At 50.4% G+C, this 25,306-nt stretch overlaps 2 protein-coding genes across 2 annotated transcripts in view; one reads left to right on the forward strand and one right to left on the reverse strand.

The window, feature by feature from the left end:
• Yars (tyrosyl-tRNA synthetase) overlaps window positions 1-8,459 on the forward strand; it is a 30,589-nt gene extending 22,130 nt beyond the window's left edge. Inside the window, exons 9-13 of the mRNA XM_013020517.1 lie at window positions 983-1,118; window positions 3,305-3,402; window positions 4,408-4,601; window positions 5,606-5,747; window positions 7,413-8,459. Coding sequence (XP_012875971.1) covers window positions 983-1,118; window positions 3,305-3,402; window positions 4,408-4,601; window positions 5,606-5,747; window positions 7,413-7,523 — 681 coding nt within the window. The 3' untranslated portion in view covers window positions 7,524-8,459. The remainder of the gene's footprint in view (window positions 1-982; window positions 1,119-3,304; window positions 3,403-4,407; window positions 4,602-5,605; window positions 5,748-7,412) is intronic.
• A 1,750-nt stretch (window positions 8,460-10,209) lies between these two features.
• The window catches only part of Kiaa1522 (KIAA1522 ortholog), a 30,837-nt gene continuing 15,740 nt past the window's right edge, over window positions 10,210-25,306 (reverse strand). The window contains exons 3-8 of the mRNA XM_013020491.1: window positions 15,209-15,379; window positions 15,068-15,123; window positions 14,669-14,792; window positions 14,370-14,486; window positions 11,738-14,281; window positions 10,210-11,437 (exon numbers count right to left, since the gene is read on the reverse strand). Coding sequence (XP_012875945.1) covers window positions 11,433-11,437; window positions 11,738-14,281; window positions 14,370-14,486; window positions 14,669-14,792; window positions 15,068-15,123; window positions 15,209-15,379 — 3,017 coding nt within the window. The 3' untranslated portion in view covers window positions 10,210-11,432. The remainder of the gene's footprint in view (window positions 11,438-11,737; window positions 14,282-14,369; window positions 14,487-14,668; window positions 14,793-15,067; window positions 15,124-15,208; window positions 15,380-25,306) is intronic.

Genomic DNA, 25,306 nt, shown 5'->3' on the forward strand with positions numbered 1-25,306 from the left:
ACTCTGTTTTCCCTTGCTCTGAGTATTATTGGTGTTGGGTCTTCAGTCCTGGACTTTAAAGTGGGGGTGGTTAGCTAGGAAGCAGATCTATGTTCTGCCCTCAAATATGAGAACTCCCTTAGGAAAAAGCTAACTTTCTGCTGTTGGCCCTAGAGGGCTAAAACAAAACTGTGGGTGGAGACCTTAGGGTGGGATGTTTAGGATCTGCATCTGAAGGAACTTTTCTGAAGACTTCAGTAGTTAACCTTTCATTCCTCTTCCCTAGAGGTATGTGGGTAGCAGCTGGAGGCAATGTTGTGGGGAATGGAGATGAGAGGGGTATTTGTATGACAACTAGATTCTGACCTCTGGTAGCCAATAACCCAAATGGGTTGTGTTAGTTACAACCATTTGCTCTGAAACCGTTCTGTCTGCTGAGGCAAGCCACAGAACCCACACTGCACTCCTCGTCCCTGTAAATAGTCTTTTGTGGGAATACTGAGAAGGAATAGAGAAAATGTCCCTTAAAAAAAATGTCTGCAGTTGAATAATCCCACAGCACTTGCTATGGTGGTGAATAGATATGTTCTTTCTGCACTGCTTGAGCCATAAACCACTGGCCACTTGTGGCTATTGAGCACTTACAGTGTGGCTAGTGCAGTTGAGAAACTAAATTTCAGATTGCATCCAAATATCCACACAAGCCAGGCCCCAGTAATCACTGGGTCACTCATATAATCCCAACACTCAGGAGACTAAGGCAAAGGGATAGTGAATTCAAAGCCAACCTAAACTGCATAATGAGACCCTCTCCCCAAAAAGAAAAGGTTGTATTTCAGACAAGTTAGTTAGCCTTTCTGAATCTGCTTTCACTTATCTGCGTTACTCATCTCACCAGGATTGTCACGAGATTCAAAATACTGATGGGCAAACATTCCCTACACCCTTTTGTGTACCTTAGTGCCTTCCTGAGCTCATCACCAGATCTTGTTTTCTTTTGCAGGTGGTACACCCTGGAGACCTGAAGAATTCTGTTGAAGTTGCACTTAACAAGTTGTTGGATCCCATTAGGGAAAAGTTTAATACCCCTGCCCTGAAGAAACTGGCCAGTGCTGCCTACCCAGATCCCTCAAAGCAGAGTATGACCAGCTTGGGAAGGGAAAGGGAGGGGAGGGCAGGGGAAAGGGAGAAGGAAACAAGGAGAGGAAAAGGGTCACAGCATCAAGAAAGAGTCTGTCAGTGGACTTCAAAAAAGTATGTCAGCCGGGCACTGGTGGCTCACACCTGTAATCCTATGTACTCAGGAGGCTGAGATCTGAGGATCCTGATTCAGAGCCTGCCTAGGCAGGAAAGTCCATGTGAGACTCATCTCCAGATGAGTTAACCACCAGAAAACCAGAAATGGCACAGCGGCTCAAAATGGTAGAGCACTGGCCTTGAGCAAAAAGGACAGTGCAGGGACAGCACCCAGGCCCTGAGTTCAAGCCTCACAACCAACAATGAAAAAAAAATACACCTCTCAGCTGAGTACTGGTGGCTCATGCCTGTTAATCCTAGCTACTTCAGATCTCAAGATCAGGGTTCAAAGACAGCCTGGGCAGGAATATCTATAAGACTTTTTCTTTTTTTGGGGGGGGTCCAGTTGTGGGGCCTGAACTCTGGGCCTGGGCGCTGTCCCTCAGCTCTTCAACTCAAGGCTAGCGCTCTACCACTTGAGCCACAGCGCCACTTCCGGCTTTTTTCTTTTTGCTTATGTGGTGCTGAGGAATCGAACCCAGGGGCTCAGGCATGCAAGGCAAGCGCTCTACCACTGAGCCACCTTCCCAGCCCCTTCTATAAGACTCTCTATTTCCAGTTAACTACCAAAAAACTGGAAGTGGAGCTGTGGCTTGAGTAGTAGAGTGCTAGCCTTGGGCACAAAAGTCCAGGGACAGCACCTGGGACCTGAGTTCAAGCCAGAACCAGTACCCAGTACATGCGGGGGGGGGGGGGGGGGGGTGTGTGTGTGTATGTGTTCGCGCGCACATGGGCACACACACACTACAGCTGTACATGCGGGTGTGTGTGTGTGTTCGTGCGCACATGGGTACACACACACTACAGCTGTCTTCATTTGTGGGCCCAAGAACACAGTTGACCATTTTGGTTATGTTGGGTTGATACCATGAGGTAATTACATCTGCTGTACCAGTCCTGCTGAGATGCTGTTGTTTCCTAAGTGTGCTGCATGAGTAGGGGAATGATGCCCTCATTTGGTCTAGATGATGATCTATTGACAGTGCTCAGGCAGAGCCTGCGGGGATTCTTAGAGGAACTCACCTTCAGAGTCTCCCAGTTCCTATCTTTGTGCTTCTGCTGTGCTCTTAGTCAGCCATTGGTACTGGTAGCTTTGTGTGGCCCAGAAAAGCCTTGGTAAACTCTATGTGGATTGAACAAAGAGGAACATCCAAGTGGCAAAGGTACTACACTATCCACTCTCCATCCTAATTAATGATGGAGGGAGAGACTGAAAATCTTGCACATTAGCTGGGCACTGTTGGTTCATACCTATAATCTTAGCTACGCTGGAGGCTGAGATCTAGAGAATTGTAATTCAAAGCCAGTCCTGACAGAAAAGTCTTTGAGACTACAGCTTGAAATTGACCAGCCAAAAGCAGGTATGGAGATGTGGCCCAAGAGTACCAGCCAACAGCAAGAAAGCTGAGCAAGTATGTGCAAGGCCCTGAGTTCAAGCTTCAGTCCCAGCACAGAAAAAGGAAAGAGGAGCCAGGCGCCCGTGGCTCACACTTTTAATCTTAGCTACTTAGGAGGCTGAGATCTAAGGATCACGGTTCAAAGCCAACCCAGACAGGAAACTGTGAGACTCTTATCTCCAATAAAACACTAGACAACCAGAAGTGGTGCTGTGGCTCAAGTGGTAGAGCGCTCACCTTGAGCCCAAGCCCAGAGTTCATGCCCCATAACTGACTAAAAAAAGGAAAAAAAAAAGGAGGGGCAGGGAAGGTGGCTCAGTGGTAGAGTGCTTGCCTTGCATGCCTGAGGCCCTGGGTTCGATTCCTCAGCACCACATAAGCAAAAAGAAAAAAGCCGGAAGTGGCGCTGTGGCTCAAGTGGTAGAGCGCTAGCCTTGAGCTGAAGAGCTGAGGGACAGCGCTCAGGCCCCACAACCGGACCCAAAAAAAAAAAAAAGGAGAGGAAAAAAGTAGTGGGCTGTAGGGATTCTCTGCTAAATTCTGCCTAACTTCAGTGGCCTCCTCTAGTGGTATCATCATTGGTGCATGGGGAAGGGGAGAATCCTAACTCTTGGGGTTTTTCTCATTCCCAGAGCCTATAGCCAAAGGCCCTGCCAAGAATTCAGAAGCGGAGGAAGTCATCCCATCCCGGCTGGATATCCGCGTGGGGAAAATCATCAGTGTAGAGAAGGTACTCATTTTTCACCATGTCCCAGAGAGTCAGAAAGGTCATGGGGCTGGGGAGGTGGCTCAGTGGTAGAGCGCTTGCCTTGCATGCATGAGGCTCTGGGTTCGATTCCTCAGCACCACATAAGCAAAAAGAAAAAAGCCAGAAGTGGCGCTGTGGCTCAAGTGGTAGAGCGCTAGCCTTGAGCTGAAGAGCTGAGGGACAGCGCCCAGGCCCAGAGTTCAGGCCCCACGACTGGACCCCCCCCAAAAAAAAAAAAGAGAGAGAGAGAGAAAGGTCATGTTTGTATGTTTCCATCTGGAGGAAACCTAGCCTGGAGTGGGGAAGTAACATCCCTGAGGTCATATTGCAAGTCAGAACCCAGGTGTCTAATTCCAGCCATCAGCCTTTCTGTACTCATTGCTGCCTTTTGACCTTCTACAACCATACTCAGCCAGAAACTAGAATGGGGAGGGGCGGGGTCAGATATGAGTCAGAGGGACCTTTTTTATTTGGTCCAGCCTGGTGAACTTAACCTGACATATTCCAGCTTGCTTGGACTAGCTTCAGGCCTTATCTTAGATGGTCAACTTTGTTCCCCCAGAAATAGTGGAGAAAGAAGGACTTCATTTTCCCAGAGACAAAAAGTCCAGCTAATTTTAGCCAGGGACCTGGGCCTCTTTCCATTGGTATTGCTTTGCTTTTCATTATTTACACCTAATCATCCCAACCACTGTAGCCTCAGGTGCTGAGGCCAACATTGGTCCCACTCCCAGTCACCTGAGACCTGCTTGTGCAGTACATGGATCATTATGGTAGCCACTGACGGCTCAAGCACTTCATCTCTTAAGAGGTTCTTCTGCAAGTAATTAGGTTCATTCCTCAAATACAGACTCCAAAAATGACATTTATCTGGGACAGAAGCAGTTAATTCTAGGGAGCTTTCCAGGGGACTCCTTTCTGGAGAGAGCTCACCAGTTCTATCAACTCCACCATGGTAGTCTCCCCATTGACATCTTCTGCTCATAGCACCCAGATGCAGATAGCCTGTATGTGGAGAAAATTGAAGTGGGTGAAGCTGAGCCACGGACTGTGGTGAGCGGCCTGGTGCAGTTTGTGCCCAAGGAGGAACTGCAGGACAGGCTGGTGGTGGTACTGTGCAATCTGAAGCCCCAGAAGATGAGAGGAGTAGAGTCCCAAGGCATGCTGCTGTGTGCTTCTGTGTAAGTGAGGGCTTGGGGTATGACCTGCACCTGGGCAGGCCAAGAAGATGGGAATTAGCCTATAGGATATCCTTCCATGTGCCAAGTAGAAGCCCTGAGAAAATGTGCCTCTTCCTCTTCCTCCATTGATGCCAAAAGATGAAGCATGAAGACGTTATTATAAGGGTAGTGTGAATGAAACTTTACCTAAATATAGTTTTGTTGCTGGGTGCTGATGGCTCACACCTATAATCCTAGCTATGCAAAAGGCTGAGATTTGAGAATTGTGGTTCAAAGCCAACCCTGGCAGACAAGTTTTATGAGATTCTTCAATTTGCCACCAAAAAGCTGAAAAGTAAGACTGGCTCAAGTGGTAAGAGTGGGGCTGGGAAGGTGGCTCAGTGGTAGAGCGCTTGCCTTGCATGCATGAGGCCCTGGGTTCGATTCCTCAGCACCACATAAGCAGGGGAAAAAAAGCCAGAAGTGGTGCTGTGGCTCAGTGGTAGAGCGCTAGCCTTGAGCTGAAGAGCTGAGGGACAGTGCCCAGGCCCAGAGTTCAGGCCCACGACCCGACCCAAAAAAAAAAAGTGGTAAGAGTGCCAGCCTTGATCAGAAAAAGCTCAGGGATAGCACCCAAGGCCTGAGTTCAAGCACTAGTGCCAGCACTCCCCCAATAAAAAAGAAAGAAAATAAAATTTTGTTGAACTAGGAATAGTAAGAGGTGGAGCCATGATTCAAATCCAGTTGTGATTGACTGTAAAGCCTTTGGGCTATATCATACTTCCTCTCCTAGAAGGCAAAATTTTAGTATCTTTCCTGACAAGACATAGGAATTTGGTGTAGCCCTAGTTAATCTAATCCTATGATATCCTGAGATGTGGTAAAGCAATGAGGAACTCCTAGGATGTGGCACTGAAAATTTTGTAATTCCCATTGGCATTTCTGTCAAGGCCCAAATGGTTTTGGCCTCCACAGCTGTTGGAATCATCCATAGTTTCACATTTCCTTTTCCTCTATTTTCCCAGAGAAGGGGGGAGCCGTCAGGTTGAACCTCTGGACCCGCCTGCAGGCTCTGCTCCTGGGGAGCGAGTATTTGTGCAGGGTTATGAGAAGGGCCAGCCAGATGAGGAGCTCAAGCCCAAGAAGAAAGTCTTTGAGAAGTTGCAGGTAAAATGTTGTGGTTTTCCTGTACACACAAACACACACACACACAGCCTGTTCATTTAATCCATTGGAACTTCCTGCTTATGAGCCCTCTTCATTAAAATTCCTGAATGTGAGGGCATGAGGGTCTGAAAACCACTCTATTGAACACTGGCAGACTGTTTGAGACATTGTAAGAAAAGCAGATGATTGTCCTCATTCTACATGGCAGGAAATCTGCCAAGGGCACACATCATCTGAAGTGACAGCGAGGGTTGGAGGTATAGCTTTATGGTAGAGCAGTGCAAGGGCCCAGTGTTCCCAGGATCTATTTTTCAACAAGCACCAAGTCCATAATATGTTTGTCAGGCCCAGGACTAAGTACTTGTACATGAGTAAAAACAGCAGAAACTGACTCTCTTCATAAAATTAACACTCAGGTGTGACTTTCTCTAGTTAAACCTTTGTTTCCTCAATTGGAGTTTTCAGAAAGCATTTAGATATCTTCCCTTTATCCACTTTACTGCACAAAGCAAATGGCTTTGTCTACTCTTTTTTCTCCTTAAGGCTTTATGAATCACTTTCACTAGCTATAAATTTTTATTATAAACAATATCTAAAATATAGGGCACTGACAGTGCAAGCCTGCGAGTTCAAGCCCTGGTACCAATGTGTATGTGTATATGTGCACACGCACACAAAATTAATACAGAGCAAATAATGAAGAAAAGAAATATCCCTAGTCCTGCCACAGAGCTGCTAAAGAAACACCATTAATGTTTTCCTTCTACTTTTTTATGTGCAGAGGTATACTTACAGTCTGATTTATACTGTTCTGCCTTTTAAATTTTACTTTATGCTTGAAAACTTTGCCCCACCATCACTGTTGGGGGCGGGGGTCACATTGTAGTCTTATTTTATCGTAACTTAATATTCTGAACCTTACTAGATATTGAAATCGAAGTGGTTGTTCTTCACTGTTAGAAAGCTATGATAAGCTGGAAGTGAGGCACAGTGGTAAGGGGCTTGCTCAGCACACCTAGACCCTGGTTTGATCCTTAGCACTGAAAAAAACACAATTTTTTAAAGGATACTGCAGTAGATGTCTTAGTTTGGAGGCCTTTGTGCTTGTCATCATTAATTTCTTAAATCTTTCAAATGAACATGTTCATCCAAAAATAAGAGCATTATGAGCTGGGAAGTTGGCTCAGTGGTAGAGTGCTTGCCTTGTATGCATGAGACCCTGGGTTCGATCCCTCAGCACCACATAAGCCGAAAAAGCTGGAAGTGATGCTGTGGCTCAAGTGGTAGGGTACTAGCCTTGAGCTGAAGAGCTGAGGGACAGCACCCAGGCCCAGCGTTCAGACTCCATGACCGACCAAAAAAAAGAGCATTGGGCTGGGAATGTGCCTTAGTGGTAGAGTGCTTGCCTAGCTGGGTTTGATTCCTCAGTACTACATACACAGAAAGAGCCAGAGGTGGCGCTGTAGCGCAAGCTGTAGAGTGCTTGCCTTGAGCAAAAGCTCAGAGACAGTGCCCAGGCCCTGAATTCAAGCCCCAGGACTGGCAAAAAAAAATGACCATAGGCAAATTTGTGTTCTATTAAAGTTGAGCCAGATTACACTACCAGTAACACAAAAGATGTTTCCTTATGATCCTACACCATAACTTTTTGTCTATCTTGTCCAGGTCGACTTTAAAATTTCTGAGGAGCACGTGGCACAGTGGAAGCAAATCAACTTCATGACCAAGCTGGGGCACATCTCCTGTAAATCTCTGAAGGGGGGGAACATCAGCTAGCCATCCCAGGGTCTCTCTTTTTTTCCTACTTCCAGAGCATCTGCTATCTCAGTTCCATCCATCTCTCATCCATTTGCTCAGCTGTCAGGGTACTGAAGCAAAAGCTGGGGCATGGCTCAAGTAAGGTATGACTGCCTGCCCTAGTGAGTACAAGATGCCATTGCTGGACACCAAGTTCAAACCCGAGTACTGCCAAAAAAGGAAAAATTCAGGATACTGAAACAGCAGATCTGAAACTCCATAAGAAATAGCCCTCCCTCACCACAGCTGGAATAATACCCTGTCTGGCTGCAGTGTGACACCAACACCCCCCCCCCTCCCCAGGAGGTAAGGAGGGCTGAGCAGCAGCAGAGAATGTGATTCAGTCTGCTTCCACTGACAGCTGACAAGTCTGGTTTCAATGTAACTCATAGAAGTTTATGCCACAATCCTTTATAATTGGAAAAACACTGTGGTTCCCAGGTTTTCTTGGAATTACCCAGCAACAGTGCCTTTAGCTGGGATCTGGTGCCTGCACTGGGCTAATTACAGCTTCTCCCCAACAGGAAATTGTGGGATTTGCAAAGGAAAGAGAAGGGAAAATAAAGACCCTAATGGTCTACTAAGCTACCAAAGGTTGGCAGCTTTCTCAAAGCCTGTCTTCCAGGAGGCTTGGCACTGGTCTGGGGGAGCAGGGCCAGCCTCAGGGCTCCTGGAATTTCCCTTGATCTAAAGCTAGGGTGGGAACTCCCCGAACCAGCTGTGTGTACTTAGGATGGAATGGATTGGCACTAAGTGGTTCTTTCTTCAGAGAGGGTGGGGTACTTCTCCACAAAGTATCTCAATCAAATCACTGTCAAAATAAAATGTGTTGGCTGGACCATTTTGGAGACTTCTAAGTATAAAAGACCTGGTATGACCAACCACTGGTGGCTCATTTCTGTAATCCTAGTTACTCAGGAGGCTGAGATCTGAGGATCACAGTTTAAAGCCAGCCCAGGCAGCAGTCTGTGAGACTCTTACCTCTAATTAACCACCAGAAAACTAGAAGTGGAACACTGGCTCATAGCAGAGTGCTAGCTAGCCTTGAGCAAAAGGACTCAGAGATGGTGCCCAAGCCCTGAGTTCAAGCCCCATGACTAACAAAAAAAAGACCCCTCCCATTTACCCAGCTTGGTGTCTTGAACTTTTAGTCTCTCGCAGAATGAATGAGATGGTAAGATGGATGAGCCTAACTTTCCCCTTGGCAGTATTAAGTAGAAGAGTTTCATGGTGGGTCCAATACTTACAGCAGACAGAACAGTTTCCCTTTAAAATGTAGGTCAAGCTGGGGGCCAGTGACTCATGCCTGTAATCCTAGCTACTAAGAAGCTGAGATCTGAGGGATTGCAGTTCAAAGCCATCCCAGGCAGGAAAGTCTGTGAGACTATTTAATAAATCACCCAGAAAACCGGAAGTGATGCTGTGGCTCAAGTGGTAGAGCGCTCTCCTTGAGCTGAAGAACAGCACCCAGACTGAGTTCAAGCCCACAAGCAACCAAAAAAACAAAAATTTAGGTCAGCCAGCTGCTACAGCACCAAATCTGTTTGCTGTCATGAAATTGGTGACTAGATTTTCACACTATTGTGTGACATGTACTTCAACCTTTTACAATTTACTATTCACTAGCCATGTATGACCCATTTAGCATGGAAGGAAAAAGCAACAGTCACAGCCAAGTTTCAATCATTTAATTAATTAATACCTTTAAATGAAACAGCTTTTTCATGTGTCTCACTCAAGCTTCAGGGCAAGGAGAATGGATTGTTATACAGACATATCAAAGACTCAGAAATTTAAAGAAATATATATGTATATATATATATATATATATGTACTTATCTCTTCTAACATTTTTGCGCAAATTAAAAATCAGGCTTTTGGTTTCCACTTGCACTATGTCAACCTCATTTTAGCCTGAGGACAAAGGATTGCCTCTTCCAGATTCAGGCATCTCCTTTGTACTCTGGCCCAACCATGGGGAAACAAGCACAGATAAAAGCTCCAATAACATTGGAGGAAAGACAAATGTCAGGGCTGCCTTCTACCCCCAGCAGCTCCTAGGTCTTGGGGGGGTGGGGGGCAAGGGAGGAGGTTGACAGGTCCTGGAGCAGCAGAGTGCTTATAGACTGTCCCCCAACTCACTGGACAGCAGAATATACCCAGCAGCAGCTCACTCTCCATTGCCCACCAGGCAAGAGGATATTGGTTGGAGGCTACAGTCATCAACTGAAGAAGCCCTAGACAGGACAGAGGGAACCTGGGCTCTCACTCAAGTGTCCCCCGGTCTGGAGCTCAAGATCCTTCTGCCTCAGCTTCCCAAGTGCTAGGATTACAGCCACGAACTAGCACCCTGTCTGTCCCCAAATCTTGTTACTGTGTTGATGGCAGGGGTAACTGACACTCTCCTTTGTGGTAGAGAAGCCTAACAAGGTTCTGGTGAAAGAGAATCAGGAAGTGACACACACATGGTGCCTGCCACATTGGATGGTGGCTGTAGGACCAGTTCTGTTCAGCCATAGAGGGTGGGGAATCCAGCTTTCCTAGATAGGCTGAAAACAGTGGACATTAAAATTCCCAGGGGGAGGGACTGGAGATGTGGCTCCCGGTGATAGAGAGCCAGCCAATAAGTGAAAGAATCAGATAACGAATTCAAACCCAATTTGGACAAAATTTCCAGGGGGAGATCAATAGCAGAGGCTAATACCAGGGACAGCCACCCTACCCCATCTGCTCCCTAGAAGCACTAGATATCCCCTCACTGAGCAGGGAAGAATCTGGAGTAAATGCACCTTTGGTTTCCCAACCTTGCACTGTCTATGTCAGCCCCCCTCCAGGGGAACCACCCAATGCAAAAGGCAGCTACACAAAGGACATGCACCAGAGAGCAAAGGAGAAGGTCAGAAGTCCAAGGGTCTAGCAGATCTGGGGCCACTGCCCTAATAAGCCCTCTTCCTGCCAGACCCCTCCCCACTTCTTCTACCCCCTTAGTACTGTACTCTCTGCCAAGCTCAATTCAACGAAAGGAGCAGATACGTAGTATTCCAATCTATTTTTCACTTTCTGAAGACAGTGCCTTTTGGGACCTTCCCTCTGGTCCTCCCCCAGTTACTTGGACCCTGGTAATCTCCTACTTCTTGTCCCTTACATGGAGCACCTGGCAGAACTAGAAGGCAGGAGGGTGCTTGGTGGTTAAGTTGAGGCACAGGAAGGCTAGGTCCCACTGCACCTTTTGTGCTTTGGAATTCCACAGCCCCACTCCTGCCCTGTCCTGGGGGGGAAGCCTGAGGGAATGGGTGACTTGCCCACCTCCAAGAACTAAGGAAAGAAGCAACTGGATTGGGAAAGAAAGGGCAGATTGGTCCCAGCTTTTGGCTGGATACCGGTGACTGGTGCTGCCACCATGTAAACAGGCCCTTGGAATGTGGTTTCACGAGCCCTGGAGGATGGACATGCAGCCACTTTGCAAAAGTGCTTTGATTCTGGACTACAGTATGTGCATGATTTGGACATGAAACAAAATAAACACGTGAAGTGTTTTTGCTCCCACACACACACACCCCAACCTGTGACCTCGAGCCAGCAGGGAATGTAGCTACCCACTCTCACCAGCTACCTCCTTCAATATGAGGCTAAGGCCAAGACGGAAGCAAGCAGCTGCTGGAGGCAAATCCTTTCTGGAAAAGGCATGAGAGCAGGTGGCTTGGAGGGCGGGCAACCCCAGGCTTGCATAAACATGGAAGGCTGTGGAGGTTAAGGCTGCAGGCGTCCCCTCTTAGGTTGTGTCTGCCATATCCTTCTGTCCTTGGAGCTGCTCAGGTCCCTGAGATTGTGTTCCTGGGATGGGTCAGCAGTGCCAGTGAACGTAATGGTTCAGACCAGCTCTTTCCGTCAGTCTGTGAGGAAAAGGGAGACATAAGCAAGGGAACATCTCAGCTTCTGACACCAAGCCCAAGGCGCATGTTCATCCAGCCTTCCTATTTCCCCATGCTGAACCATGTCAGCAGCATCGAGCGGGACATTGTACCTGAATGCTATCATGGGGTTGGATTACACACGGTGACATCTGCACACCCTCCCCTGCTTCCCCACAGCTCAAGAATGACAGTTCACCAACCCCAGGCATCCTAAAACCAGAAGTCTTGACAGATGTAAACGCACATTCCCAAGAGAACTTCAGATACTGGCCACTGTACCTGAACCTGGGGGGCTCATCTTCTCTGTACCAGCCAGCTGCATGACACCCCCATTCTCTGCCAGGTCCCCCTTAGTCCTGTCCTCAGCATGAGGGAGCCCATTGGTGGAAGGCGCAGTAAGGGACTCAGCCTGAGGAAAGCTGGGAGAGGGTGGGGGCACTCCCCCAGAGGGCTTTCGAGCCACAGGTGGGGGAGCCTTCTTCTGGACCTGGGGTGGCCGCTGCTCAGAGATGCTCCTTAGTTCAGCCACCAGGTTCCGCTGGAGGTCCACCTGGGCTTCAGGGGACACTGGCCGCTCAAGCTGCAGCTTCTTCGTGCCCTTGGAGAAGATGAAGCTGGCTGTGGAGGCAGGGGACTGGGAAGACCGCTGCACAGCCTCGGGCGGTCCATTGGCCTGGGCACTTCCAAGGGCCTCGCTGGCAGCTAGGCTGGAGGCCTTGAGCTGGACAGCAGCATGGAGCCCAGAGGAAGGCGGAGGCACAGGACTAGCTCGCCCAGACAGGGCCCTTCGCAGCGGCTTCTGAGGAGCTGATGGCCCCAATGCTAGGGTTGGACCTCCTGCGGGAGCACCCACAGAGCGCAGCCGCACCATCTGCAGGAGGGAGGGTGTGACCAGGGGCGCATCTTCCCTGGGTGCCCCGCCACTCTTGACACAACCTACTGGCTCCTTCACAGGGAGCTTGGCCAGAATCTCTGGGCCAGAACTAGCTAGAGGTGGAGCAGGTGGAGCAGGTGGGGCTGGCGGGGCTGGAGGAGGGTCTGCAGTACCCTGGGGCTGGCTCTGGGAAACGATGGCATTGGAGGGGGAAGCAGCCAGGGTGCTGTCAGGCTCTGAGGAGCCTGCAGATTCAGGGCTGGTCACAGAGAAGAAGGCCTCTTCAGGTGGGGGGAAGTCGGCCATAGACAGGTCCTGCTCCTCCGGGGCAGGGGGTGGGGGTGGGGGCCAACTAGGATCTGGGGGGACCTCCTCAGTAGTCTGTGGAGCAGGTGGGGCCTCCTCAGCCACCTCGGGCTTCTTGCTAGGTGGTGGGGGTGGATGATAAGATGGGGGTGGGGAGGGTGGGGGTGAACGATCTTTGGAGACCACAGGAGACTCCTGGGGTAGAGTCAGGGATGTCTGGGGAGTGGGAGAAGATTCAGGACTGGCATCCGTGGTGGAGCCGGTCCCGGGAACCAGGGCAGAGGAAGCCTGGTCCATGCTCTTGGACTTAGAAGGAGGTGGGGAAAAGGGGGCGGGCACCTTAGGGTGAGGCGGGATAACAAACCTGTCACTCAGGGAGGCTGACACGTGTGGGGCAGAGCGGTCTGAGGGGGCAGGGTCCGAGGAGGAGGAACAGAGAGATGTGAGGGAAGAGGAGACGGAGGCCCCGGGAGATCGAAGGGATGTGACCCGCTCTGGTTTAGGGGGCTGGGCCTTGCCTGGGGAAGCAGGAGCACCTGCGAGACCCTTGGGAGGGAAGGTGGGGGTACCACTTTGGCTGGAGTAACCACTGGAAGGTGAAAGTGTCCGTTCTGGGGACCGTGGGGGGCGCCGGGAGCCGCCTGGAGATAAGCCAGATACCCAGCTGCCTGATGAGTTAGGTGGGCAGGGTGCTGCGGCCACCCCTTCAGAACCCCCTGTGGTAGGCGGCCGGGGCAGCTGTGGCTGCTGCCTCCTCTCAGGTTTGGGTGGCAACCCTAAGGGCCCATCCGGAGCTATGGAACCCCGCTGATGGAGAGAGTAGGTCCGGCGAGGGGGCGGCGGGGGCCGCTTCATCTTGCGGAGGGACACACTCCTGCAGGACGACTGCCCGCTGCTTCGAATGCTGACTGTGTCTGAGGCCTCGGCAGTGCTGCCCCCACTGGGGGAGCCCCTCCCACTGCCCCCTTGGGGAGGGGATGCCACATGAGTGCTAGCCACGGAGCCCTCCGGCTGGCCCTCAGAGCCCCCCTTAGAGGAGAGGGTAGAACCATCCGACACAATGGTTTCAGAGGACTGAGAGTGGCTCCAGGTGTCACTGGAGGAGGAAGGATGACGGCTGCGGGGCTGTGGGCTCGAGGCCGAGGAGAAGCGGCCCATGGAGCGGACTGAGGCTGGACTTGCAGAGTGTAAACTGCAGCGGCTCAGTGTGCGCAGCCTGCAGCGGCCCAGGGCCACCACGTCCACTGTGGGTGGCAGCACAGCATGTGGGATCAGCTTGGACAAGTAGGTAGCCTGGGGTGAGATAGACATGGCCGGACTCAGGGGCTCTGGAGGCCCTGCCCCTCCTGTCAGTCCAGGCACTGCTAGGGACATGGGCCGGATCAACGGTGGGGGCCGGGCCCCTGTGGAGCGGCCAATGAGGGTGTCATCCCGGTAGACACGGTCAATGTGACGCTGCAGCATCGCCTCGGTATCAGTGCCAGCCTCTGTTTCTGCCTCTGCCTCTAGTTCCTGCAGGGACACTCGAGCTCCTGCCCCTAAGGCCAGACTAGCTGCACGACCATCCACTGTGGGGATTCGGACAGCATCGCGTGGACCAGAAGGCTGAGGAGTACTTGGTGTCTCACGCTCAATCCTCAGGCCTAGGATTGACAAGGAGAAGGCGATGAGCAGAGAAGGACTGGCTGGGGCTCCCCATCTACCACCTCCATGTACCTAGCCAAGGCTCACCAAGCTCCTTATGCACGTGCTGTGGCAGCCCCAGGACTGTACTCCGCCGTTCCCGCCGGCGCCGCCCTGACTTTCCGGATGATTTGGGAAATGAGTCATGGGGTCTGAAGGTAGAGCCTGAGAGCCAGCCCAGGAGAGAGAAAACCCGTTAGAGCAAAAGGACTCAGGGCATGTTCTACAAAGCACTACTCTCCCAGAACGTGGGCAAACACTGGATTAGGAGGAAGAAGAAAAGCTGCATGTGTTGGGACATTATAGTGCCTACCACCTTTCCCCCTGCCCCACTGGTTTGCAGGCACCTTTGCGTTGGATCATCTCTGAGCGGATGGAGAGAGCATCCTCCGCTGTGGAGCTCTCTGCTGTGTAGGATGTGGTCTGACTACAAAAGGAGATGGTGTCGTCATCCGGCCCCGTCCGGGAAGACTGTCGGGGGAAGGAGAAGGAGTCAAGGCCTGACCTGGGTGGGCCACCCCAAGAGTCCCTCCGAAATGTTCGACTCAAGAATCCTCTAGCATCACCTAGGAACTGAGCAGACATCAACCACAGCAAGCCTAGACTAATAACCCTCTGGAGTCATTTAGTCTAGCTCTTTGAGATGCAGGAAGGAAGCAGACCAGAAGGGTCTAAAGCCATGCTGGCCAGAGGCCAAGGAAGGAAGGAGAGGGGAACAGAAAGGAGGCTGGGCAAGCAGGGCTCACCTGGATGCTCTGGGTGTCTCCATGGTCCCAGGCACCCTTGTTCAGTTTCTGCTTTTCTGGAAGATACCAGGAGGGTGTGTCGGCCTAGGCCTTTGACCTCAGAAGGTGAGAACAGCACTGGGGGGGGAAGGGGAGTGTTACCTTGGTGCTGTAGGGAGCGGAGCCCTTCCTGGGCCTGTGTGTGCAGCTCTTCCAGATGAGGTGCTCGTCCACTGGGAAAGAAAACATTGTCCTGGTGCTCATCCACTCCAGACCCTGGCCCCTGGCCGGGCCCAGCACTCTGCTGTTTGTCACTCTCAGCTTTGGCAGAACCTAGTGAGATGGAAGAAGAGATGATAGAGTGGACCCTGGAGATGCAATGGCACCAAAACAAAGGCACCCAGTCATCAGACTGCACTGTCCTGCACACACATGCATTGCCCACTCACCCCAGCCTAGACACACAACCCACAATTCTGGGGTATATGCACACAATATCCACAGCCCCTGTGCATAAACACAAAGCTATACCCAATCTGAGGATTCACAGAGGGCCCACATAAGATACCATGGGGGCGCTGGGAAGGTGGCTCAGTGGTAGAGCGCTTGCCTTGCATACATGAGGCCCTGGGTTCAATTCCTCATCACCACATAAGCAGAAAAAAAGCCAGAAGTGGCACTGTGGCTCAAGTGGTAGAGCGCTAGCCTTGAGCTGAAGAGCTGAAGGACAGCACCCAGGCCCAGAGTTCAAGCCCCATGATGACAAAAAAAAAAAAAAAAAAACCTATGAAAAAAAAAGACACCATGGGCACACAGATGCACTGTCTATTCACATAACAGTCACAGACTTCCAATACACATACATACAAACAACTCATATATGTACCCCACCCAGCCTTCACATATCCACACAACACTTATGGTCCCCATTCTGCCTGTACACACAATTGTGTATCTATCTACATCCCACTTGGGGTCCCATGAGAGATATCCCTCATATACACATAGCCCATAGCAAATGTATTTCTTGTCTCCAGATTCCAAACCTCCCTTTTCACACAACACTTTGCCCAGGTTCAGAGAGAAGATACCATGGGAAACCAGGAAAAAGTGGTCGTTGGCAGGGCCCCTAACCAGACTCCTAGGAAACCCTAGGGAAGGACAGGCCAGAGATATTACCTCTTGAGCTCCATACTCACCCATAGGGCTAGCCCCTTTGTGGAAGGATGGGCAAGGGAGAGGAACCCAGGCCCCTCCAACCACAGCCAGGGTAACTCAGCCTCTGGGAAGAGCCCCAGCTATGCCCTCTCCTGGAGGCCCTGGCCCCTGGCGCAGAGAAACCAGGGATCCATTACACAGGATCCTGTTACAGGCTCCGCCCACCGAGGGGCTGGTCATCTAATCCTGGAGGGGCTGTATCAGCACTTTGGAGCCCCAGCTCCCCCTTTAAATGAAACCCACAACATAAGCAAAAGCGCTGGGAGGGTCATGTGACCTTGGCAGCACCTTTTAGAGGGACTGGAACGAACAAGCTGCCACACCCCAAAAACTGGGTCTCCAGTTCAGACACTTTCCCTCTTCCTCAGCCCACTCTTCAGCAGACAGAGATCCTGCCAGGTCACAGCTGGAAAGCACCCCAGCCAATCTCTTAAGATCAGCTCCCCCAATCCCTTGACTTTACAAGTGGAAAATCAGATTCAAATGGGAAAGGCCTTGCCTAAGGTTACCCAGCAAAAGGGAGTCAGAGCCAGGACTAAACTGTGTTTCCAGGGGAAATCACTAGATCACTTTCAGACTGGGGTCCCCTGGACCTCTTAAAATCCAAGAATCTATAGTCCCTTCTGTTGGAATCCAGGCCTGAAAGCCAGTCTCCTAGGAGAAAGAAGGGCACATGTCTCTCCTTCCAAAATTCCTCCACCCACTCAAATATCATTTCACTGATGGAAACTCAAAGCTCTTCAATTTCCAGAGGCACTAGTTTCCTCACTGCTCCCTTTCCACAGGGATGGCTTCTTTTTGTCTCTGAATATCACCCAGTAATAGTAACAGTAACGTGTGAGTAACCCTGTAGGGAAACAGCCTGGCCCTAAAGGAGGCTTCAAGGTCAGAAACATCAGTGTCCATCCTCCCCAGCACAAGCAGCGCCCAGACAAAGGCAGCAACGAAGCAGCTGGACAAAGACACCCCTGCACACTGGAGACTGTGGGCTGGCCTGGCCTAGTTACCATCCCTACCCCACCCTCGCCCACTTACTCTTCCCAGCCTATTCTTCCCCTATTCTACCTAAGTATCAGGCAAAGGGAGCATTCAGGGTCCCTCTCCACCCTCCACAGCCACACCCACTCACCCTTCTTCTTAAAGATCTCAAGAAGTGCCGGGAGATGGCGGCCCAGGAACACCACCATGACTGCAGGCGCACTGTCCCCTACCGTAATCTCCCCAGAGCACTGGGCAGTACCTTCACCATAGCCCAGCTATGGTGAAGAGATGCAGGGTTGCAATACAAGCCCGCCTGCCCTCCAGTGGCTGTGTGGTTCCTGGCAGAGGGGGAGGGGCTGCTCCAGGCCCTCCTCCTACCTTTGCCTCTAATCCCGCCCATTAGCCAACCCCACCTCCCTTGCAGGATAGATAGATTCCAGGGACACTAAGGCTCAGAGACTGTGGGTACTCTGCTTGAGGGGAGGGGCAGGAATGGGGAAGATATAGGATTCCAACTATACCTACGGATCACAATTCTGCTCCCAAGTCCTTATCTAAACATACAGAAGCCAGAGCTAAGGGAGGGGAGTCTCAGCTGTCAGATGGTAGACGAGGGGGTCACAAGATCAGACTTGGCATAGTGCCCACTCCCCTCCCCCAGCCCTCCTGATGATTCCCAGGGGAAAGAGCTCTGTTCTGGGAGCAGCCAGACAGGAGCCTAGGGCTGCCTGGGAGATGCCCACTACAGAATCACGCTCAGTGGTGGTAGCAATTCAGCATATGAGTTCAGCCCCTCACTTGCCACAGTTACCCATTTGAGCAGTGTGACACCACAGAATCCAAAAGATCCTGTGATCAGCAGAGAACACCTAAAGATGACAGAACAAGAACAAGATAATTTCAGCATAGCTGGTGGCTCACACCTGTGATCCTAGCTACTCAGAAGGCTGAGATCTGAGGATCACAGTTTAAAGCCAGCCTGGGCAGATCTGCTCCCCTAGCCTAGGATTCCTCCAATTGGCTCCACTGTGTGACATACTGATTACTAAGCAGGGAGTTCAGAACTAGCAAAGAAAAAAAACGTTCACGAAGTCAGTAAAAGTCAAGAGGCTGGGGGTTGACAAGAGCCATATATGTGTGTGTGTGTGTGTGTGTGTGTGTGTGTGTGTGTGTGTGTGTGTGTGTGTGTGTGTGTGTGTGTGTGTGTATATATATACATATATATATACACACACACACACATATATATATTAAGAGCCATATATATAAGAAAGAAGTCAGACTGAGCTTCCAAACCAGCTCCATCACACACAAATCCTGACCTTGTATAAAAGGAAGGCCAAGCCAAGCTGGGTGCCAGTGGCTCATGCCTGTAATCCTAGCTACTCAGGAGGCTGAGAGCTGAGGATCGAAGTTCAAAGCCAGCCTGGGCAGGAGAGTCCATGAGACTCATCTCCAATAAACTACTCAGGAAACTGGAAGTGGTGTAGTGACTCTAGTGGTAGAGCGCTAGCCTTGAGCTGAAGAGCTGAGGGACAGTGCCCAGGACCAGAGTTCAAGCCCCATGACCAACAACAACAACAAAAAAAAAGGAAGGCCAGGAATTTCCCTTTTACTCAGCTAAAGGAGGGGAGCTTTATCTTGCTCACCAGTATCCCCAGGGTCTAAACCAGAGCCTGGCATACACTATGAAGCCAATAAATACTTGATGAATATATGAGTGAAACACACTAATATGAGTTTAGGTGGTAAAGACTGAAGAGCTCTGACTGGAAGGTACTGCTCTAGGAAAAGCACACTGGAAGAGAGCCCTGAGTGAGGATCCAGCCAGGGCAGGTACAACAAAGCCTTCTAGTCAGACATGAGCCAGTGGCAAGGCCGTGAAGTGGATGGTGGCTTCCCTGAAACAGAGGAGGCTAGTAAGGCTGGAATAGAGTAAGCACAGGAGGCAATTCAGGAGAGATGAGATTAAGTGAGCTCAGAGAGCAGTAGCCAGGTCAGGGGGACCCCTAGGCCTTGCCCCTGAAGATCAGTCAGTCAATGAAGGCTTCAGATGTGTAGATATCGTTAAGTCTACCTAGCAAGAAGGACTTCTATGATGTGCTGTACCCCAAAGTCGCCTGAGGACACTCCCTACCCCAGCCCTGCCCCGTCTCCCATCCCTGAAAATCTAAGAATTCACAGTATCTCCCCTGTAGCTCTTCTTCAAGTACTATGCACCTAGTTCTGGCCTCTCAGAGACCACTCAAAACTCTGGGCAAGAACTTCACATCCTGGATAACCAGTATTTGTAGAGCTGGATGTACACAGCATCACTGAAATGTAAACAACAATCTTAAGAAGTAGGTACTTTTATTCCCATTTGACAGATGTGGAAAATGGAGGCCAACGGAAGCGAACATTATAAAGACAGCTTGCTTGGCCTCCACTGTAGAATAAGAACACTTTTCACTCAGAATCACATGAACCAAAAGCCACACTCTGTTCTCTGTGCCAGCTATAAACCAGACATACCTGCTGAATGAAAAGGGGGTCCAGGCTGGGTGCCGGTGGCTCACACCTATAATCCTAGCTACTCAGGAGGCTGAGATCTGAGGATAGCAGTTCAAAGCCAGCCCGGGCAGGAAAGTCCATGAGACTCTTATCTCCAATAAACTACTAGAAAACCGGAAGTCGAGCTGAAGAGCTAAGGGACAGTGCCCAGGCCCAGAGTTCAAGCCCCGCGACCCACCGAAAAAAAGAAAAAAGAAAAGGGGGTCCAGGAACTCTATTACCCCTAGAAAATGGAGGTTTCTGTACCACAGGCTGACCCCACCCTCCCCCTTAGGCCAGACCCCTTTATCATATCAGACCCATTCCAAAAGAAATGAGCATCAGATGATGGCACTTGCAGGGTGATTAATCCATGCCAGGCACCATGCCAGGCACTGGTGGAGGGAAAGCTTTCCAAGCCGCCATAGATCTTACAGCAGCCCATCAAAACAGATACACAACTCTTAAGTGACTTGGGGCCAGAAGACTTCCCAAGCTCCTGCTAGCTCCCAAACCAAAGCCTTTCACAGCCTAGCACAGTCACCCTGGGCTTCCTCCTAAAGAGGGAAACAAAAAGCTAAGGGACTAATAACAAAAGGACTCCTGCTAAATTGGGGGTGAGGTAACATCAGACCATCCAGGTCCAAGGCACTCAAGGCCACAGCTGCAAATTCCCCAGATAGATTCAAGGCTCTCATACTTGATAACATCTGGTTGCCCCAGCAACACCCCTCTCCTCCTCCTCCCCAACCCAGCCTAGCCAGAGCCACCCCAGGCACAGGGATACAGGTCAGTGGCTTACCTTGGGAAAGGGCTCACTACCCAAGTCTTAGGTGGAGGGGACACACCCCACAAAGAAACTTGAGGTCCAAAAAGTAGAACGTCCTTCCCCAAGGCTATACTAAAAGTCCCTGTTTCAGGGTGTTCTGCTTCCACAGCCCAGAGGTACAGCCTGGGGCTGAGGCCTTCACCCCCCTCCAGCCTGAAAAGCGGCTTCCAGGAGTAAAGAAGTCATCCTGTCTCCCAGGCTTGCCCCTGTCACACAGGGCATGCCGGGAAAGTACACAGGAAAACTCTAAATTCAGATATGGCCCATGGGCAAGTATAGAGGCATGAACCCCCAGAATGTCCCACTTGGGCCACCACAGGTGGACACCCTCAAAACCATCCCTGCAAAGCACCCCTCATACCATCCTCACTAGCCTAACCAACACAGAGTGAAACAAAGCCTGTCCAGTGGCTGCAGGTACACCCACTACCCAGGGGCTTTCCTGAGCCTGGGGACAGGGAACCATCAGGGAGGGAATCCCTGTCTTCCTCCCTCCCCCCAAAGCCACAAGCATAGAGCATGCGTACACACTGTCTTGGCAACCTCCTCCATGGGGTGAGGCCTCAACCTGCCCCATTCCAGAGCAAGGGGCGGGGTGGCACACCCACAAGCAGGCAGGCCTGACTCAGGGGAGAGGAATGAGGGGGGGAGGGCACAGCTGTCCAGGTGGCCTTGCTGAGAAGCTGAAACCCTCTGGGCAGACCTGGCCCTCACCTCACCTCCTGCTCTGGTCTTTTCTGCCCCAGGCCAGCTGGCTGGCCAGGATTCTGGATGCTCAAAGGCCCTCAGTCTCAACCTCTCCCTATATAAGTGGACAAATGAAGGCCCAGAGGGGGTCAGGGTTTCCTGGACAAATGAAAGCTCAGAGAGGGCCAGAGGTTCCTTTGGCCATGTATAGAAGTCTAGAAGCAGAGGCAGAACCAAGAGTCTGTGGATATTATTCCCACGCTGACAACACAAAGGAAATGAGCAGAACAAACTTCCAGGTGTAGGTACCTTCCTCAATCACTTTCCCTTCTACTACCAGGCAGGAGGTGGTTTCCTTTTTTACAAAAGAACACCGGGAGGCTCAAGGGAAAGTGACTTACTTACTCAAGGTCATCTAACTAGGAAGTGGGTGGGCCAGGCATTTGAACTTAAGTTTCTCACTAAATACTATAGTAGTCCCAAGTCTGAATAATAGGTAAAGGGGACTCATGGCCTGGGTCCTCTCCCCACCCCAAGAAGGAGAATCTCTGCACCCCCACCTCCACAGAAAGGAAATCCCCCTCCCTCTTTGCAGTGTCCAGCCCCGCCCTAGCCAGGGTAGCGCTAACAAGCCAGGCAGGTTCTAAGGTAAATAGTGGGGGGCAGGGAGTACCCAGACCTGGGAGGAGAGGATCCCATCCCACAGGGAACCCTGGGGGAACGGGCAGTAATGCAAGGAGGAATTAGCTACAATAATATTAATAAATGTCATAATGAGTTTCCAGGTCAGCATTTGCTCCCAACAATGACATAATAATCCCTTTCGGCCACAACACAATTCTGAATCTCCAAACCCTTTCTTTTGTTCCTTCAAGGCATGATTATCCTATTTTATGGATGCCAGAGAGGCAGCCACCATGAAGTTAGGAGAGGAAAGGTCAGGAAATTTAGAGGTCTGAGGCCAAGCCTTGGATAAATGAATCAGCCTGTCTGGGCCTCAGTCTCCTCAACTGTAAAATGGAACTGCTATCAACCTCAACAGAGTGCCAGGGGGTGCTCAATAAGATCGTGTAACCAAATGAAAACTCAAAATATTATATTACAGGCAGCCTCCCTCTCTGCCTGCCCTAGATGTGGGAGTAAGGACCCGGCCTTTCCACTTACAATATGAAGACAATGACAACTGGCATTTCCCAAAAGCTGAAGGAGACACAAGTCTCACTAAGAGCATCAGTGACTTGCCCAAGGCTAGTAAAGTCAGGGTCAGGATTTGAGCCCAGCTCAGACTGGATGCAAAACCATGTTCCTACCCACTTCCAGAGCTCTCCACCAATCTCAAGTGGAAGTAAGGACCATTAAGATAAGGTCTGATAAAGGACACTTAAAGTCAGCTCCCTATCTCTCCCCAGCAGCTTGCCCCATCTGAAGTCTTATCCCCCGTTTGAGAAGCAGGGGAATTACGAGCCCAGACTAGACATCTCACAGGCCTGGAAGTCAGGTTTGAGCTCTGGAAGCCTTTTAATGCAACTTGACACATCAGGCTTGACCCTTTTCTGGGCCCCAGGTTTCTTGATCTGTGATATGGAGAGCTGGACAGATGACCTCCAATGAGCTCTCTGCAGGAATAACTCTTGCTTCTAGAAAGAATGTAGGTGTTCCCCACTTGGGGTCAGGGTCTAGAGCCACAAGGGGGTTCAGCTTATTACAGATTCCTGAGATCAAAGAGAGCTGGACAAGTCCCTTATCTGAAGGCCCAAGGCTCCCACACAGCTAGTCACAAGTAAGCAGACATGGAAAAGGGGAAGAAAGGCCTTTCTCCAGCTATGGAACCTACCAAAGACCCTAGTGTCTCAGTTCTAGAGCAGGAGGAAAAATGGAAAGAATTCCAATTAGTCTAGTAATGCCATCTTCCTATCTACAATATGAAAATCCAGAGGGCGTGTGATGGTACAATGCACAATGCACACAAAATGCAGGAGAATTGGAAGAGGGTAGTTCTCTTTGGGTTCCTCCACCTTTCTCTAACTGGTTCAAAAACAAGTGCTCAGTTGGCCTGCGAATACAAGCAGGTTATACAGTCTCTTTCCAGCAGAGGGAAGACATCATTTCACCAGTCTTGGCCCTTCTCCACTCTCCCAAGGGCTTCCCTTTCCACCTGTTCAATCTCTAGGCCCTAAACTTACCCTGAGTGCTTCCTCAACTGGTCCTCTCTATAAGTTCCCAGGGCCCAGGGTGTTTTTCCCAAAAGCCACACAGTCATAACATGAAGGCTATATCCTCTGCTAGGCTGTTCAGCCACCTCTGTGACTTTCCTTAAATGACTTCCTTCTCTGAACCCTAGCTTTCTCATCCGCAAAATTAAGAGAATAATACCTTCCTGGCTGGGCACAGGTTCATGCCTGTAGTTGTAGCTATTCAGGAGGCTGAGATCTAAGGACTGAGGGCCAAAGCCAGGCCAAGCCAACAAATCTGTGAGACTCTTTTTTTTGGGGTCCAGTCGTGGGGCCCAAAATCTGGGCCTGGGCACTATCCCTCAGCTCTTCAGCTCAAGGCTAGCACTCTACCTACCACTTGAGCCACAGAGCCACTTCCGGCTTTTTTCTTTTTGCATGCAAGGCAAGCGCTCTACTACTGAGCCACCTTCACAGCCCCATCTGTGAGACTCTTATCTCCATTTAACCACCAAAAAAACAGAAGTGGAGTTGTGGCTCAAATGGTAGAGCTCTAACCTTGAACTAAAAAGCTAAGGGAGGGGCTGGGAAGGTGGCTCAGTAGTAGAGTGTTTACATGCATGAGGCCCTGGGTTCAATTCCTCAGCACCACATAAATAGAAAAAGCCAGAAGTGGTGCTATGGCTCAAGTGGTAGAGTGCTAACCTTGAGCTGAAGAGCTGGGGAACAGCACCCAGGCCCAGAGTTCAGGTCCAGAGTTCAGGCCCCACAACCAACAACAACAACAGCAAAAAAAAAAAAAAGTTAAGGGACAGTGCCTAAGCCCTGAGTTCAAACCCTAGTACCAGTGTGTGCACACACATGCACACATGCACAAACACATACATGCACACTTGCACACACACACTTTGTTTACTGAACTGTTGCAAGACAAATGAATTAATGTAAACAGTTACCATAGGACATTATTTTTTATCTCTGCCTTCCCATCTCTGCTACCTCTTATAACTAAGCAGCCCTCCCTACACCTTAGTTTACCATCTGATTAATCCCAGATCTTGTCAACTCTATTGCCTCCTCCTCTCCTTTCCACTCCCACAGCCCCCACCCGGCCCCCAGCACTCACCTCATCACCTCTCCCCTGAATTACTGCAATAGCTTGAGCTTCCACTCTCACCACTCCACTCCCCAACCTGTCCTGCCGGCACCTGCCCCAGCCCTAGGGCCATCTTCCTAACACACTTTTGTAAGGCTTCTTCCTTGCTCAAACATCTTCACTGGCTCCCTATGGCCTACACACTTCAGCCCTCTCTGGCTGCCTTGCGCTTTCTCCCTCTTCCTCTCACCTAATCAAATGAGTAAGTACTCAATCCCCAATCATCCCACACCTAGAGCAGCAGAGACTGAGTCTAAGAAACCTTTGACTGCTCAGCACAAGTAAAGGAAGGGGACTTTACTACTTTTATCTCTAAGCCCGAGTTCAGTCCCAACTCTGCCCCTCACTAAATCAACAATACAGGATCAGCTCCAATCCTGTACTTAAAAAGACAGAATTAAGACCACAGCTCAGCTTTCTATAGCTGACCCCCAGCTCCCAAGCTTTTGTTGTAGCTTCAGATATCCCTCAGCCCTGGCATTTCTATTTGCTTTGACAATGCTTTTCTGATTTTTTAGGTACACAATAAAGCCTGGTTAACCTTCAAGGGGCAGCAGGGGTTCAGCAGGGCATAACGGTTGCTGGAAACCCCAGGATTTTTTCTCCAGTGGGTAGGAAACCTTAAACATGTTCTGTTTTAGTTTTCTGAGACAGAATCTCATTAAGTAGTTCAGGCTACCTGGAAC

The sequence above is a fragment of the Dipodomys ordii genome, unplaced genomic scaffold (genome assembly GCF_000151885.1).
Source record: "Dipodomys ordii isolate 6190 unplaced genomic scaffold, Dord_2.0 Scaffold51, whole genome shotgun sequence".
NCBI lineage: Eukaryota > Metazoa > Chordata > Mammalia > Rodentia > Heteromyidae > Dipodomys > Dipodomys ordii.